Source organism: Saccopteryx leptura, chromosome 3, assembly GCF_036850995.1.
Source record: "Saccopteryx leptura isolate mSacLep1 chromosome 3, mSacLep1_pri_phased_curated, whole genome shotgun sequence".
Taxonomy (NCBI): domain Eukaryota; kingdom Metazoa; phylum Chordata; class Mammalia; order Chiroptera; family Emballonuridae; genus Saccopteryx; species Saccopteryx leptura.
Genome location: NC_089505.1, coordinates 220,172,115 through 220,191,341, shown reverse-complemented (window position 1 = coordinate 220,191,341; position 19,227 = coordinate 220,172,115). Strand labels below are relative to the sequence as shown.

Here is a 19,227-nt window from a genome sequence, read left to right as displayed (position 1 = left end):
TATCAAAAATTTAATAAATATGTCATTTTATGTCTAGCCAACTCACATTTTATTTTCTGCCAAACAAAGTTGTTCTTTAAGAAACTGATTTTCAGATTCTTTTTCTTGAAGTGCTATCTGAGACTGATATTCTTTGTCTCGATTGGCCACCAGCAGAGCTTCTAGATTCTGCATGGAGATTCTCTCATTTGTCATCTGACTCCTAAGGAGTTCTATTTCAGAACGAGCAGCATCTAACTCATTCTCTACCTGTACAATAATAGGAAGAGACTTATACTTATTCCCACTTGTTCACTTAAGAGATAATCAGAGACTCATAAAATTTCTTTATTGTTATAAACAATCCCTCTTAATTTCTTGAATAGAAATACAGATATTGTCTTCCTTCTTACCAAATACACACACATACAGTATCATTTTCCCCAATTCTTTGATCATATCAAAAATTCATTAATAAGTAATGTTATTAATCCCAACTGCAAACAATTTCCATTTCCAGCTTTGATATTTATTTATATATGTATGCAAGACTAATATGACAATATATATCTGTGATTACTCCTTTGTATTGAGTTAGGTGACTTACAAACATGTAACTATCTTATAGAATGTCATTGTACTCCATTGTTAGGGAGGATAAGGAGTCATTACACATTCATTCTGTGCATAAACCCTTGGAAAGTTTCATTTTTTTTAAGGTTATCTTGAACCTGAAACATACTATACAGTGGTACCTTGAGATACAAATTTAATTTGTTCTGTAACTGAGCTCATAAGTCAGTCAACTCGTATATCAAACTGCCAATACTGGACCCGTGCACTAGCGCGCCAACTAGCGGCAGCTTCCCGAATCACGGCTCATATCTTGGAATTTCACTCAGATCTCGAACAAAAATACAAACCAAGTCACAGCTTGTATCTTAAAAAAAAAAAAAAATTGTATGGTGGTCTTTCGTATCTCAAGGTACCACTGTATAAATCAAATGTTTCTTCAAAAAAAAGAAAACCAGACATTACTATATAGAAAAAAAATATTCCTAAAACTGTCTCATAATACACCTTGTAATACATTATATATACATTTTTAAAAGTTAAATATGGGAAGGTAAAACTCTACCAAAACAAATTAATAAAAATGAATTTATTGGAGGAGGAGTAGACAGATAGGAGAAGAATTTCCTTGAATAGATACAATTAAAAAGTGATGTCTGGACATGAGGTCCAGGATGGCAGGGGAGTAGGTGTATGTTACACTCACCTATGCCCTGGACCAAACTGAAGTTGCAACTAAATTTAAGAACAAGCATCCTGAATAACCAAATGAAGACTAAAGGACTAGGAGTGTTATAACCAAGTATTCACAGTAAAAGCCACATCAAGACTGGAAGGAAGGGCAGAGACATGAAAAGAGCAGGCCCCACATCCACAAGCAGCAGCTGAGGTTCTGGAGAATTATCTCAGCTGTGGGAGGGGATTTCCCCCTGACAATGTGGGGCCTAAATCCTAAGCTGAGCTCCCCAGTCCCAAGCACCAGAATCAGGAGAGGTACCCCCAGAGCATTCAGCTCTGAAAAGCAGCAAGGTTTCTCAAGGACTCTGCAGAGATGTGGACACTCTCTTAAAGGTCCAACACACAAAATCTCATTCACAGCGACTTACCCTGTGCTCTGGGAGAGAAAGGGCTGAGTGAACTAGAGTTGTGTGAGAAGACTCAGGGACATGTGGCTCTGGGAAGAGACCTGGGTGAGACAACTACCAGGGGATATCCACTAGCTCTGTTCTCCCAACTCCACCAGAGGCTCTTTCAATGACTGGGACAAACAGGCAGAGAGCAGGTGGAAGCAGCTGGAGGTGGAAAGCAGGGTGCTTTGGGACTTTGTTGACCTGCCCCTAGGCCTGGTGTTGATATAAACCAGCATAGGTGTACAGCTTGGTCATTCCTGCACAAAAGCCCAGTAGAGGCTGTTACATTAGCAAAATATATGCACCCCTAGGTTCATTACAGCATTATTCACAGTGGCCAAGACACGGAGACAACTTAAGTGTCCTTAGATAGATGATTGGGTAATATACATATATATGATAGAATACTACTGAAGTGACGTCAGAGAAATGGCAGTGTGAGAGATCTCTCCCCTTGAAATTTCAACAAATTCTACAACTATATTCAGAGAAAAAACCCAGATGAACCTGAAATATACACACAACAGATAGACAAAGGTATGATTGTACAAGAAGGCAGGCCAAAGCACAGGAGAAAAAATACCAGAGGACTGAGTCTTTCTCCTTCCTCACAGACCTGAGGTAGGGAGGCACTGTTTGTGCAGCCTTTGTCTCAGACCCCGAGGAGCCAGGTGGAGAGTCTGAGGGGAAGGAGCAGAGCAAGGGGCAATGACCAAGAACGGGGAGCAGCACTGCTTCCCGGCATCTGCTGCACCTGTGATTGCAGGGCTGAGCTATTACAGGTATGGGGCACACACTAAGCCAGTGTCAAGTTCCCAAGAACTGCAGAGAAATAGCTTGTGGAGATCAGCCCACAGGACACTGAGGAGCACTTTATCTGCCCACCCAACTGGCACAATTTAGCCCTGTGGTGCTAGACATGCTTGATCTGGAATTTTCACGCCACCAGCTCTGAAGCTTGGGCACCGGCTTGCCAGAGGGAGTTTAGCATGTGTGGACGGGAAGCCCCGGATCTACGATCTCTGCCACACTGCTCCCAAAACTCGGGACACCAGCTTGTGGTATGTACCCCTGGCCCAGGCCAGGGCTGTGCTTGGAGAGCTTAGAGTGATATTAGAGGAGGGACTGGACTCTGTCACCCCAGCCTTCCGATTCCTCATTGCTCCCCTTGCTGTGAAAACAGCAGTGGAGGCTGACCCTCCTCCACTAGATCTCTGGCTTCTCTCTCCTGTGAGAGGCAGGGGCACCCGGATACGAGATCCCCTGCTCTGTGGGGACATGGGAGAGGGCCCTGGAGGGCTCCTTACCAGTGCCCATATCAGAAAGTGGAAAAGCCCTAGCAATAAGCCCCTCCTACAAATGTGATGACTCTGCCTTCAGCATTACAAAGGCGACAGCTAAGCCTTAACAAATCACCCAAGAATCACACAGAGGTAAATCTTGTAGTGCAGCACCTCCATCCAGAAAAAGGAATAATTATCTCTTATTAGGGTTATTAACAATATTACCTGCAAATGCCATGAAGGAAAAAAAAAATCAAACATGGATATATAAGACAGAGATATAGCTCAGATAGATGATGAAAAAATCCCAGGAAAAACATTGCAATTACATGGAAACCTTGAAGTTTACTGACAGAGAATTCAAAATTGAAGCTCTAAGAATACTCAGTAAGATACAAGAAAACATTGAAAGACAATTTAGTGAGCTCATAAAACAACTTAATGAACAAAAAGAGTACATCAGCAAGGAAACTGAAACTTTAAAAAAGAACCAAACAGAGATGAAAAACTCAATACATGAACTGAAAAATGGGGTAACAAGCTTAGCAAATAGAACAAGCCAGATAGAGGAGAGAATCAGTGACATTGAAGACAGGCAACTAGGGATACTACAGAGAGAAGAAGAGAGAGACTCACAAGTTTAAAAAAAGGAAAAATCCCTACAAGAATTGTCTGACTCCATCAGGAAGAGCAATATAAGAATAATGGGTATATTAGAAGAGGAAGAGAGGGAAAGTGGAATGGAGAACATATTGAAACAAATAATTGATGAGAACTTCCCAAGCCTGTGGAAAGAGAGCCTTGAATCAAAGAAGCAAACAGAACACCGAGTTACCTCAGCCCAAACAGACCTACTCCAAGGCACATTATAATGAAATTATTACAAATCAATGACAAAGAAAGAATCCTCAGGGCAGCTCAGGAGAAGAAGGATATAACATATAACAAAAGGCCCATTAGGCTATCATCAGATTTCTCAGCAGAAACTCTAGAAGCCAGAAGAGAGTGGACCCCAACATTTAAAGTATTGAAAGAGAGGAACTACCAACCAAGAATACTATATCCATCAAAGTTATCCTTCATTTATGAAGGGGAAATGAAAACATTTACAGACATACAGAAGCTGAGGGAATTTATCACAAAAAAACACCCACTACAGGAAATATTAAAGGGGGTTATCCAACCAGATACAAAAACTTAAAAAAAGACAAAATGACAAGTAAAATGTTTTTAACAAAACCACAATAAAAACAAGGATAATCTGTGACAACAATAACATAAAGGGGAGAGGATAAAGATCAGTAGTAACATAGGAGAATGGAGTACAGAAGCACTCATGAGATAATAGACTCTAATAAATATGATAATTTTTTTAATAACCTAATGGTAACCACTCCTGAAAATGCCACTACTGAAACACATAGCTTAAAAAAAAGAAGAAACAGAAGCTAGAAGTATGGAACACCACCAAACAAAAACAAATGACAGAAAAACAAAAAAGAAGAACCAAACAAGACACAAAGCTATTAGAAAGCAGTATATAAAATGGCAATAGGAAATCCTCAGATGTCAATAATTATACTAAATGTAAATGGATCGAACTCACCAATAAAGAGGCACAGAGTAGCAGATTGGATCAAGAAGCAAAACCCAACTGTATGCTGCCTTCTTCCTTCAAGAGACACATCTAAGCTACAAGGATAAAAATAGATTCAAAGTGAAAGGTTGATTCTCCAAGCAAATGATATCCAAATTAAAGCAGGAGTAGCTATACTCATATCTGACAATGCTGACTACAAGACAACAAAGGTAACCAGAGACAAGGATTGACATTTTATAATGATAAAGTGGACAGTGTATCAAGAAGACATACACTCCTTAATATATATGCACCAAACCAAGGAGCACCAAAATGTATAAGACAACTACTAACTGATCTAAAAGTGCAAACCGAAAAATATATAATCATATTTGGAGACCTTAATATACCATTGATGACTTTAGATTGTCCATCCAAACAGAAAATCAATAAAGAAATATCAGCCTTAAATGAAACACTAGAACAAATGGAAATAATAGACATCTACAGGACATTTCATCCCAAAATGTCAAAGTATACATTTTTCTCCAGTGCACATGGAACATTGTCAAGAATAGACCATATGCTGGGCCACAAAACCAACACCAACAAATTCAGAAAGATTGAAATTATACCAAGCATATTCTCTGACCATAAGGGCTTTAAAACTAGAGTTCAACTGCAAAAAGGAAGTAAACACACTCACAAAAATGTGGAAATTAAACAACATACTTCTAAAAAATGAATGGGTCAAAGAAGAAATAAAAGCAGAGATCAAAAGATATACAGACAAATGAAAATGACAACACGACATATCAGAATTCTCTGGGATGCAGCAAAAGCAGTATAAGAAGGAAGTTCATATCATTACACGCTTATATGAAAAAGCAAGAGAGAGCCCAAGTAAACAACCTAACATCACATCTTAAGGAATTAGAAAAAGAAGAACAAAGGCAACGCAAAACCAGCAGAAGAAAGGAAATAATAAAAATTAGAGCAGAAATAAATGAAATAGAGAACAGAAAAACTATAGAAAAATTAATACAACAAAGAGCAGTTTTTTTGAAAAGATCAATAAAACTGAGAAACCCCTGGCAAGACTCACTAAGAATAAAAAAGACTCATATAAACAAAATCCAAAATGAAAGAGGAGATAATACCATAGATATCATAGATATATAAAGGACTATCACAGAATACTATGAAAAATTATGTGCCACCAAATTCAACAATCTAGAAGAAATGAATAAACTCCTGGAAAATACAATCTTTCTAGACTGAATCACGAAGAAGTAGAAAGCCTAAATAGACCAATAAGCAGGGAGGATATAGAAACAACTATCAAAAACCTCCCCAAAAATAAAAGTCCAGGGTCAGATGGATATACTAGTGAATTCTACTAAACATTTAAAGAAGAATTGGCTCCTATCTTTATCAAAGTCTTCCAAAAAATTGAAGAAGAAGCAATACTTCCAATCACATTTTAGGAGGCCAATATAACCCTCATACCAAAACCTGGCAAGGACAACACACAAAAAAGAAAACTATAGACCAATACCTCTAATGAATACAAATGCTAAAATCCTAAACAAAATACTAGTAAGTCAAATACAACAACACATCAAAAAAATAATTCAGCATGATGAAGTGGGATTCATTCCAGAAACACAAGGATGGTTCAACATACATAAGACAATTAACGTAATACACAATATCAATGAAACAAAGAACAAAAACCATATGATCCTATTAATAAATGCAGAAAAGGCATTCGATAAAATACAACATCCTTTTATGTTTAAAACACTCAACAAAATTGGTGTAGAAGGAAAATACCTAAACATAATAAAGGCCATTTATGACAAACCATCAGCTAACATCATACTAAATGTTAAAAAACTGAAAACTTTTCCTCTAAAATCAGGAACAAAACAAGGCTGCCCACTCTCTCCACTCCTCTTCAACATAGTGCTGGAAGTTCTAGCCAGAGCAATCACAACAGAAAGAAATAAAAGGCATTCATATTGGGAAAGAAGAAGTAAAGGTTTCACTTTTTGCAGATGATATGATCCTGTATAGAGAAAACGCCAAAGACTCCACAGAAAAGCTATTAGAAACAATAAACCAATACAGTAAGGTCGCAGGATACAAAATTAATATACAGAAGTCTATTGCTTTCTTATACGCCAACAATGAAACCTCAGAAAAAGAACTAAAAAAACTAATCCCTTTTACAGTAGCAACAAAAAATAAAATAAAATACCTAGGAATAAGCATAACAAAGAATGTAAAGGACCTATATACTGAAAACTACAAAGCATTATTAAAGGAAATTGGAAAAGATACAATAAAATATTCCTTGTTTGTGGGTAGGAAGAATAAATATAGTTAAAATAGCCATACTACCCAAAGCAATATACAAATTTAATGCAATTCCCATCAAAATTCCAATGTCATATTTTTAAAGAAATGAAACAAAAAAATCATCAGGTCTATATGAAACCATAAAAAACTCAACTAACCAAAGTAATTCTAAGGGGAAAAAAAGAAGCTGGAGGCATTACAATACCTGACTTCAAATTATACTACGAAGCCATGATAATCAAAACAACATGATACTGGCAGAAAAACATACACACAGACCAATGGAACAGAATAGAGAGCCCAGAAATAAAACCACATTTATATGGTCAAATCATCTTTGATAAAGGAGCCAAAAACACACAATGGAGAAAAGAAAGCCTCTTCAATAAATGGTGCTGAGAAAACTGGAGAGCCACATGCAAAAGAATAAAATTTGACTACAGTTTATCTCCTCCTTGCACAAAAATTAATTCAAAATGGATCAAAGAACTAAATATGAGATCTGAAACAATAAATTACATAGAAGAAAACAGAGGTACTAAACTCATGGGCATTGGCTGTAGAGAACATTTTATGAATTTGACCTCAAAGGTAAGGGAAGTAAAGGCAAAAGTAAATGAATGGGACTACATCAGACTAAGAAGCTTCTGCACAGCAAAGGAAACTGACAACAAAACACATAGCCACCTAAATGGGAGATAATATTTTCAAACAACAGCTCAGGTAAGGAGCTAATATCCAAAATGTATAAAGAACTCACAAAACTCAGCAACAAACAAGCAAACAATCCAAAAAAAAAAAAAAATGGGAAGAGGACATGAACAGATACTTCTCCCAAGAAAAAATACAAATGACCAATAGATATATGAAAAGATACTCATCTTCACTAGCTATTAGAGAAAGCAAATCAAAACTACAATGAGATACCACCTCACACCTGTTAGATTAGCTATTATGAACAAGACAGGTAATAAGTGTTGGAGAGGCTGTGGAGAAAAAGGAACCCTCATTCACTGTTGGTGGGAATGTAAATTAGTGCAAACATTATGGAAGGAAGTATGGTGGTTTCTCAAAAAATTAAGAATAGAACTACCATATGATCCAGCAATCCCTCTACTGGGTATACACCCACAAAACTTGAAAACATGGGTACGTAAAGACACATGCACCCCCATGTTCATCGTAGCATTGTACACGGTGGCCAAGACATGGAAACAGCCAAAATGCCCTTCAACAGAGGATTGGATAAAGAAGATGTGGTACATATATACAATGGAATACTACTCAGCCATAAGAAATGATGACATAGTATCATTTACGACAACATGGATGGACCTTGATCACATTATACTGAGTGAAATAAGTAAATCAGAGAAAGCTAAGAACTATATGATTCCATACATAGGTGGGACATAAAATTGAGACTCATGGACATAGACAGAGGTGCAGTGGTTACTAGGGGGAAGGGAAGGGTGGAGAGGGTGGGGTATGGGGGAAGGAGAGAGGCTTAAAGAGAAATAAAATATAGGGTGCCAGAGAATGATTTGACTTTGGGTGATGGGTATACAGCATAATCGATTATCCAAAGGATGTGGAGATATTTTCTCTAAGTCTATGTACTCTGATTGACCAATATCACCCTGTTAAATTTAATTGTCTAAATAAAAAATAAAAAACAAATAATGGAATACTACTAAGCCATTAGAAAAGATGAGATATTGCCATTTGTGACAACATGGATGAATATTTAGTCTATCATGCTAAGCAAAATAAGTCAGACAGAAAAAGTCAAGAACTATATGATTTCACTCATGTGTGAGATATCAAACTGAAAGCTACAAATGAATAAACAAGAAAAACAAAGAAAAATTCATACAACAGATAGATAGTACAGTGTGTCCATAAAGTCATGGTGCACTTTTGACCAGTCACAGGAAAGCAACAAAAGATAGAAATGTGAAATCTACACCAAATAAAAGGAAAATCCTTCCAGTTTCTGTGGCAGCATTTGCGCATCGCAGATGATGATGTAACACCGTGTATACAGCGGAGCAGCCCACGGCCATGCCCAGTCGAGATGTGGATGGTACGGAGGAAAGTTCAGCGTGTTCTGTGGCTTGCTAAATTCGAATTCGTGACCAAAGTGCAACGTGAATATCAGCGCGTTTATAACAAAGTGCCACCACATAGGAATAACATTACTCGGTGGGATAAGCAGTTGAAGGAAACCGGCAGTTTGGTGGAGAAATCCGTTCTGGTAGGCCATCAGTCAGTGACGAGTCTGTAGAGGCTATATGGCAGGGGTCCCCAAACTTTTTACACAGGGGGCCAGTTCACTGTCCCTCAGACCACTGGAGGGCCGGACTATAAAAAAACTATGAACAAATCCCTATGCACACTGCACATATTTTATTTTAAAGTAAAAAAACAAAACGGGAACAAATACAATATTTAAAATAAAGAACAAGTAAATTTAAATCAACAAACTGACCAGTATTTCAATGGGAACTATGCTCCTCTCACTGACCACCAATGAAAGAGGTGCCCCTTCCGGAAGTGCGGTGGGGGCCGGATAAATGGCCTCAGGGGGCCGCATGCGGCCCGCGGGCCGTAGTTTGGGGACCCCTGCTATACGGGATAGCTACCTAAGGAACCCTAAAAAATCTGTGCGTGAGCCCACATCGAACTGCACTAAAACTGGGAGAGTTTTCCTTTTATTTGGTGCAGATTTCACATTTCTATTGTCTTTTGTTGCTTTCCTGTGACTGGTTAAAAGTGCACCATGACTTTACGGACACACTGTAGTTACCAGAGGGAAGGGAAACAGGGTGGGGAGTAAAAGGTAAAGGGGTCAATATGTGACCGAAGACTTGACTTTGGGTGGTGGGCACACAGTGCAATATAAAAATGATGTATAATAGGATTTTGTACACTTGAAACCTATATCATATTATTAACTAATGTCGCTTTAAATTTCAAAAGTATTTATGCCCCCTATATGCATAGTACATCTAAAGAGATACAAAGATAAATAAGATGGTTCTTGCCCTTGAAATTATAGCGTATTATGAGAGTAAACAAATATATATAAATAACTAAATTTCAAGGCAAAAAAAATTATATCAGGAGTATTTTAAAATACAATGAGAATTAATCTGCCCACTTAACACCCATTACAATAGCTATTATAAAAACAAAAAATAAAAAGTGTTTCAGTTATTAGAGCATGAATTACTTTTTCAATTTGAAAACACCAAGTAAAAAGTGTTCTTAAAAAAAAATTGCCCTGGCCGGTTGGCTCAGCGGTAGAGCGTCGGCCTAGCGTGCGGAGGACCCGGGTTCGATTCCCGGCCAGGGCACACAGGAGAAGCGCCCATTTGCTTCTCCACCCCTCCGCCGCGCTTTCCTCTCTGTCTCTCTCTTCCCCTCCCGCAGCCAAGGCTCCATTGGAGCAAAGATGGCCCGGGCGCTGGGGATGGCTCTGTGGCCTCTGCCTCAGGCGCTGGAGTGGCTCTGGTCGCAACATGGCGACGCCCAGGATGGGCAGAGCATCGCCCCCTGGTGGGCAGAGCGTCGCCCCTGGTGGGCGTGCCGGGTGGATCCCGGTCGGGCGCATGCGGGAGTCTGTCTGACTGTCTCTCCCCGTTTCCAGCTTCAGAAAAATGAAAAAAAAAACAAAAAAAAAAACAAAAAAAAAAAAAATTAAGGACATATTATTTGAATTTTTATAGTGTATATCTATTCATGAGTTACTTTCATCATTGAAATGTTCTTGCTGAAATAAAAAATAATTTAAGGAAGAGTCTGGCAATACTGGCATATATCTCATTAATAAAATATTAACAGTAGATTCTTACAGAAACCACTAGACACAATTCTCAAATGTAACATAGACTCCTAACAAACAGTGGATTAACAAAACTAAAATTTCAATAGGATTCGCCTGACTAGTGGTGGTGTAGTGTATAGAGTGTTGGCTTAGGATGGTGAGGTCTCAGTTCAAAACCTTGAGGTTGCCAGCTTGAGCACTTGGTCACTGGGTTGAGTGTGGGATCTTGGAAATGATCTCAAGCTCACTGGCTTGAGCCTAAGGTTGCTAGCTTGAGTAAGGGATCACTGGCTCTGCTGGAGCCCCCCAGTCAAATCACGTATGAGAAGTAATCAATGAACAACTAAAGTGACCCAACTATGAATTGATGCTTCTCATCTCTGTCCTCCCTCTCTCTCTCTCTCTGTCTCTCAAATCAATTTTAAAAACTTATTTAATAAAATAAAATAAAATGTCAATAGGATTTGATAATAACAAACATAGATATGACCAAAAGTTGATACTTTCATTACACTATGCAGCTTATCTCTTTAGGATTCGGATTCCATCTCTCTCCAGATGCATCTCTAGCCATTTTCACCCAAGCATGCTACCAGTAAGCACAATGTCAAGCACATGGTAGATATAATCAACCAAAGTACAGTTTAAAAGAACTCAATTAAATTTAGCTTAAAAGAATGTCATTAAAATTATAATTTAGCTGGATAAACATTAACTTCGTGATTCTTTGCTGATTGGTATGTAAATGTGTTTTATAATTCTTCTAGCCAAAGATAAATATAAATTAAATAGTCAAAGGAAGATTTTTTTTACATACTTAAATTGTTGGAATATAGCTGTCAAATTAATCTCTTGGACTTAAAAAATAAAATCTAAAGATGAAAGACTTGATATAATATTTTATTTAAAAATTGTTTTTCTATACCTATAGTAATTTTATAGTAACAGAAATGTGAAATAAACATTTTAAAATGCATTACATACCATTTCAATTTCTTGATCTTTAGCAACCAGCTGTCGATTAAGAAGTTCTTTGCTTGAGTCAAGTTTAATACAAAGTTCCCTCGTGGAAGACAAGTCTGCAGGGGCAGACACTTTTTCAAACTGAACCTTCTGAAGCTCCTCTTCCATCTTCACAAGAGATTTATGTAAGGTAGCAATCTGGCACTTGTAAGACCTTTCTGCATTTAAGTGCTGCAAAAACAAAATTATGATTTTCTTAACTTGGAAATAAACTATGACACAGAACATACAAAATGGGGCAAATGTTTTAACAATAGCACACTTATAATTAATAAAAGACTTTAAATGATATAGATAGTAATATACATATAAAACACTTCGGGAAACAATTTCCAGTTTCAAATTTCTATATATAATAAAATTGATCGGCAAGATGGTCAACTGGTCATAACTGAAAAACAACTTTGCCCACTTAAAAGTCTCAGCCCAAAAGTTGATTGAGATATATACATTTGGTCTATAGTTCTGTCTATATTTGCCACAGTTTAAAGTATCCTATAATATAAATATTATTGTTGTCTTAAACAACAAAGTAACAAACAAAACATTATTTCACTCACAATAACTATTTTCTAATTCCTGAAAGGCACATTGATATTGACCATAATTTTGAAAAATGAAGGCTGATAGAAAGCTCTCTAGCACTTAATAATACCTGAGGGAAAAAGACTTTGTGCAAGTATAATTTAAGAATACATCCACATTATGAGAAATAAGAACATGTTTTTAAAATGGTAATATGAAATTCAAGTTATATAAATGCTTTCAAACATTCAAGATAATCCCCCTTTTTTCAGAAAATATAATAGCTTATGTAATTATATTGCCATCTACAGAGAAGTATTTGCTATTTTGTGAAGATAACAGAACTAATAGTCAAATAAGATATTTTCCTGCTTTTTACAACTCCTTTTACAAGTACAAAGCACAAAAACATATGCTCCTGGAATAAGTTATTTGTCCACAATTTATTCCTACCTTTCTCACTCCTTCCTTCCTCACTCTATTTCTTACTCATTCTTTAAATAATCTTCTATTTACCCGTTTACTCGCCCACCCACCCATCTATCCATCCATTCTATATTTATTGAGTATATTCTATGTTCCAGTCAATGTGCCTAGATGTACATCCAATGGTCTGCTCTCATAAAACTTTCAGACTATGGGTGAGTCATGCATACATCAAATAATCATACAGATGAATATATTCACACGTATTAAAGCAAAATACTTCTAGAGGAAAATGTGTATGAATAAGGAAAGTGACCTAAACTGAGAGAGTCAGGGAAGTCAGGAAAGGCTTTCCTGAGCAAAGGACAGTTGAGCTGAATGAGATGTAAAAGGTGAGGAGAGATCCACAGTGTGTGCTGCGAAGAGCATCTTTTCAGTCAGGAATGCTAAGTGCAAACCTTTGGAGGGAGTGTATGTGGATAAGGGGAAATGATATGCTCCAAATGAGAGAAAAGTCTAATATGGCTACAGCTCAGAGGCTACAGGAAAGATTGTTAGGGGTTGCAATTGAAAAGGTATAAAAAATTTACAGGACAGAGAACCCAGTCAGTGGGTTAAAAAAGTAAGACTTCATTCACTGAAAGGCCTTAAAGAGGGAAGTGACGCAGTCAGTTTTGCATTTTGAAAATACCACTCTGTATATTTCAGGTTCTAGTAAGATAGTTAATTAAGAAAGAAAACGTTCTCTTAAAGGCTAAGATAAAATAGAACATAAAATTGTTTGTAATTCATAGATGAGCTTGTAAGAAAATATGAAAAAAATCTAACATGCCAAAAACAAAGAGAAAACAAAGCCAGAGCAGGAAGCAAACGAAGTGGCCGAAGCTAAGAGTTGGGGACAGAAAAAGACACTAATAGTGAAGTGAATGGCTTATGTTTCAACATTCAAGCAAGGATAGCAGACACGAATTTAGGACTAATGCAGAGTTGGAACTGAGACTTCTTCACGATCTGAGACCCTTGAGTGGAGGCTCCAGGGAGGAAAACTCCATTCAACCTCACAGAGATAGAAAAAAAAATTTTTTTGACCTAGTCTCTGGATAGGGAAAAAATGTCTTCTATAAGAAATCAAAACTTTAGGTCTGACTTCACTCAATGTTGAAGTCTGACTTTACACTACCCATCCCAAATTCTAAACTTCAACATAAAGCATGTCCCTTTGTAGAAGTACACCTCTATGCCTGGCCATACAAAGGTCTGTAAGGGGGAAAAGTCTGTCTCAAGAGGAGCTTACAATCAAATAGAGAAGAACACAAGCCACCACGAGTGAGTCAGAGTAACATAACACATTGCAGGATCAGACTTCTAGAACTTCAAATTATTGAATAAAATATTTTAGAAGGCATGAAAAATATGCTTATAAGCTTTAAAGACATTATAGAAAAATTGAAAAGACAACAGATATGAAGAATAAAATAGAACTTCTAGAAAGAAAGACAAGTAGTCACAAAAATGAAAAATTAATGAATGCACCAAAGACAGACTAGTACAATTTAAGAGGAAAAAATAAAATAGAAAACAGATCACAGCAGAGAGAAATGAACATATGAAAACTATGATTAAAATATGAATAAATATTTAGGCTAGAAGATACAAAAAGCTATTATAAAACGTAAAGGGGCCCTGGTCGGTTTGCTCAATGGATAGAATGTCGGCCCAGTGCATGGATGTACCGGGTTCAATCCTTGGTCAGGGCACACAGGAGAAGTGAGCATCTGCTTCTCCCTGCCTCCCTGTCTTTCTTCTCTCCCTCTTCCCCTCTCGCAGCCAGTGGCTCCATTGGTCCAAGCATCAGCCTCAGATGCTAAGAATAGCTGGGTTGATTCAAGCATAGGTCCCAGACAGGGGTTGTCAGGTGGATCCATCCCCATTCAAGCGCATGTGAGAGTCTGTCTCTCTTTCTCTCCTCTCACTTAAAAAAAAAAGAAAATAAACTTAAAGAAAACAGTAGAGCAAATTTGGAGGTACTGTAGTAATATTCAAAGAAATAACACCTGAGAATTTTCCAGGCTAATACAAGGCATGGAAAACTCTGACTGAAAAAGTGCAACAAAACCAAAAACACCCCCCTCCAAAATCCATACCTAGACATAGAACAGTGAGACTACACACAAAGAGAAAAAAAAATACCTTAAAAGAAACCAATGACAGCCTGACTTGTGGTGGCACAGTAGATAAAGCATCGACCTGGAATGCTGAGGTCACCAGTTCAAAACCCTGGGTTTGCCTGGTCAAGGTACATACAACAAGCAATTGATGAATAACTAAAGTGAAGCAACAAGTTGATATTTCTTGCTCCACCCCTCTCTCCTCTCTCTATAAAATCAATAAATAAAATCTTTAAAAAGAAACCAATGACAAAAGACAGACTTATAAAGAATGACAATTAGCTTGACTGGTGGTGGCACAGTGGATAGAGTGTATAGAGTTCAACCCAAGACGCTGAGGTCTCGAAACCCTGAGGTTGCTGGTTTGAGCACAGACTTGTCCGCTTGAGTGCAGGTTCACCAGCTTGAGTGAAGGTTTGCTGGCTTGAGTGCAGAACCATAGACATGATACCAAGGTCACTGGCTTGAGTCCAAGAGTCACTGGCTTGAAGTACAAGATCATTGGCTTGAACTCAAGGTCACTGGCTTGAGTCCATGGTCACTGGCTTGAGCCCCTGGTCAAGGCATGTATGAGAAGCAATCAATGATCAACCAAACTGAGGCAACTATGAATTGATGCTTCTCATCTCTCTCCTTTCCTCTCTCTTCCTCTCAAATTAATTTTTTTTAAAAAGCCCTGGCTGGTTGGCTCAGTGGTAGAGCATCGGCTTGGCATACAGGAGTCCCGGGTTCAATTCCCAGCCAGGGCACATAGGAGAAGCGCCCATCTCCTTCTCCACCCCTCCCCCTCTCCTTCCTCTCTGTCTCTCTCTTCCCCTCCCGCAGCCAAGGCTCCATTGGAGCAAAGTTGGCCCAGGCGCTGAGGATAGCTCCAAGGCCGCTGCCTCAGGTGCTAGAATGGCCCTGGTTGCAACAGAGCAATGCCCCAGATGGGCAGAGTATCGCCCCCTGGTGGGCATGCCGGTGGATCCCGGAAGGGCACATGCGGGAGTCTGTCTGACTGCCTTTCTGTTTCCAACTTCAGAAAAATACAAAAAAAAATTTTTTTTTTAAATGAATGACAATTACATTGATACTTCTCAACAAAAAAAAGAATTATTTTGAACATTATCAAGGGGTAAAAACTCTCAATCTGGAATTCTTTATTCAGCTAAACTAATATACAAGAATGAGGGTAAAATAAAGCCATTTCAGACAACAACTGAGAAAATTAATTATAAATCAAAGAAAAATGTTTGAAGAAAGGAAACTGAACTTAGAAGGAAGAAATAAAATTTGAAAAGCAATGATGAAGAATTTTGTAAACATGTGGGTGGATACAAATAAGCACTTACTGAAAGAATAAAAAATAGAAATGATTTATAGGTAAGGATATAAAAAACAGGTGAAAGTAAAATAGTTACAACAATATCATAAGACTGGTATGTCTGAGAGAGAAAGAGAGCACATATGCACTAGTAAGCAGGATGTTGTATTCAATTTTCAAATACTCTTAGAACCATTAATTGTTTAGGAGAAGGGCTGGAGATACTAACAATAGACTTTGTTAAATATGTACATTACAATTTTAACTGCTAAAAGAAAAGGTTGAGAATATATAACTTCCAAACCAAACCAATGAGCAGTGGAGGTAAGAAGTGTGTAAAAAAAAACAAACATAAAAGACAGGTAAAAGAATCATGACAAGTAGAAAGTAAAAAATAAATTGGTAATAGTAAACCCAAATGTGCCATTAAGTGAAATCAATACAAATAGATTTATCTTATCAGCTAACAGAAAGATATTTTCAGATTGAATTTTTATAAAATTAAGCTTTATTATTTTTATTAGAGACAAACCATTGTAAAGGATTTTTAAAAAATACATACTTCTGTTTCTAGCAATAATAGATATAACTGGAACTAAATTTATCCTGTTAAAAACAAGAAAACTAGGGGAAGAGAAGGGGAGGAGGTGGGAGGAGGAGGAAGGAAGGAAGGAAGGAAGGGGGCGGGAGGAAAGGAAAAGAAAGGAAAGGAAAGGAAAGGAAAGGAAAGGAAAGGAAAGGAAAGGAAAGGAAAGATGGAAAGCAAGGAAGGATGGAAAGGAAGGAAGGATGGAAAGGAAAGGAAAGGAGGAATGGAAGAAGGGAGGAAAGAGAGAGAGAGAATTGCTTCTAGTCATTGGACAATAGGCAGCACAGGGTTGTAATCATCAAGAGAAGGAAAACAAACAAGATGAGCCCTATGATCATCCCAGCTTTCTGCCTGGAGACACTTTCCAGTCTCTAGTTCAGGAAAGAAACTTCAATGAGAGCCTAGTTATTTGCTGAATTGAGGAGACAGAAATAAGCATCTAAAATATGTCAGAGTTCCAGAAACAAGGGATCCACAAAAAAGATATCCAGAAATTTGCCTATAAGTCTCCTTGAGACTGTTGCTGAATACTGAGCCATGAGTATATAGAAGCCTGGGAAAGAACCATCGAAGAGCTCTAAAGTAAACAATCCTACAGCTGAGAGACAGTTGGGAAAATACCAATATTTGATCCTGCCAAACTGAAGAGTTGTTAATAAACACTCTGGGCTGGGCATTTAATAGGGAAGCCTACCACACAATTTAGTGGTAGGGCTAAACTAGTCTTATAGAAAAGGCTACTATATACCTGCTCTATCAAACCTTAAAAACAGTTTTGAAAGTTTCAGTTGATACTGCAAGCAATTTAACACCCTGCCAGAACATATTCAATACTCTTTAAAAAAACAAAAACAAAATCTAATGTTCAACACAGTATAATTCACAATGCCCAGCATCCAAATAAAAAAATATAAGACATGTCCAGATGCCATTCTGATAGATGTGAGGTGGTATATCATTGTGGTTTTAATCTGCATTTCTCTGATGATTAGTGATGTTGAGCATCTTTTCATATGTCTATTGGCCATCTGTATGTCCTCTTTGGAGAAGTGTCTATTCAGGCCCTTCGCCAACTTTTAATTGAATTGTTTTTTTGCTGTTGAGTTTTATAAATTTTTTATTAATTTGGGACATTAATCCTTTATCAGATGTATAAGTGAATAATTTTTCTCATTCAGCAGGTTGTCTTTTCATTGTGTTGAGGGTTTTCTTTGCCGGGCAAAAATTTTTAGTATGATATAATCCCATTTGTTTATCTTTTCTCTCATTTTCCTTGCTTGAGGAGAAATATCTGAAAAAAATGTTGCTATGAGAAATGTCTGAGACTTTACTGCCTACGCTCTCTTAAAGTTTTTATAGTTTCATTTCTAATACTTAAGTCTTTAATCTATTTTGAGTTTATTCTTGTAAGTGGTGTAAGAAAGTGGTCTAGTTTAATTTTTGCATGTATCTGTCCAATTTTCCCAGCACTATTTATTGAGTAGACCATCTTTACCCCATTGTACACTCTTGCCTCCTTTATGAAAAATCAATAAACCATACAGGCATGGGATGATTTCTGGGATCTCTAGTCTGTTCCATTGACCTTTATGTCTGTTTTTATGCCATTACTGTGAGATTTTGGTTACTAAGACCTTATAGTATAATTTGATATCAGGTAAGCGTGATTCCTCCAACTCTGTTCCTTTTTTTTTTTTTTTCAACATTGTTGTGGCTATTTGAGGTCTTTTATGGGTCCATATAAACTTTTGGAACATTTGTTCTAGTTCTGTGAAATATGCCACTGATATCTTGAAAGGAATTGTGTTGAATATATAGATTGCTTTAGATCAGGGGTCCCCAAACTTTTTACACAGGGGGCCAGTTCACTGTCCCTCAGATCGTTGGAGGGCCGGACTATAAAAAAAAAAAACTATGAGCAAATCTCTATGCACACTGCACATATCTTATTTTAAAGTAAAAAAACAAAATAGGAACAAATACAATATTTAAAATAAAGAACAAGTAAATTTAAATCAACAAACTGACCAGTATTTCAATGGGAACTATGGGCCTGCTTTTGGCTAATGAGATGGTCAATGTCCGGTTCCATATTTGTCACTGCTAGCCATAACAAGTGATATCACACGCTTCTGGAGCCGTGACGCGTGCATCCCGCATCACCGGAAGTAGTACTGTTTGTGAGCGACGCTGCACTTTGCGGAACCACCACATACAGTGCTCCTCTCACTGAACACCAATGAAAGAGGTGCCCCTTCCAGAAGTGCGGCGGGGGCCGGATAAATGGCCTCAGGGGGCCACATGCAGCCCGCAGGCTGTAGTTTGGAGACCCCGCTTTAGATAATTTGGCCATTTTAATGATGTTCATTCTTCCAATTCATGAACATGGTATATGCTTCCACTTGTTTATATCTTCTTCAATTTCTTTCTTCAGTGTCTCATAATTTTATGAG

General features: G+C 37.6%; 1 protein-coding gene across 1 annotated transcript in view; it reads right to left on the bottom strand.

Annotated features, from left to right (window-relative positions):
• The window catches only part of TSGA10 (testis specific 10), a 104,759-nt gene that overhangs the window by 2,067 nt on the left and 83,465 nt on the right, over nt 1-19,227 (bottom strand). The window contains exons 14-15 of the mRNA XM_066377596.1: nt 11,722-11,931; nt 47-249 (exon numbers count right to left, since the gene is read on the bottom strand). Of these exons, the coding sequence (XP_066233693.1) occupies nt 47-249; nt 11,722-11,931 (413 nt within the window). The remainder of the gene's footprint in view (nt 1-46; nt 250-11,721; nt 11,932-19,227) is intronic.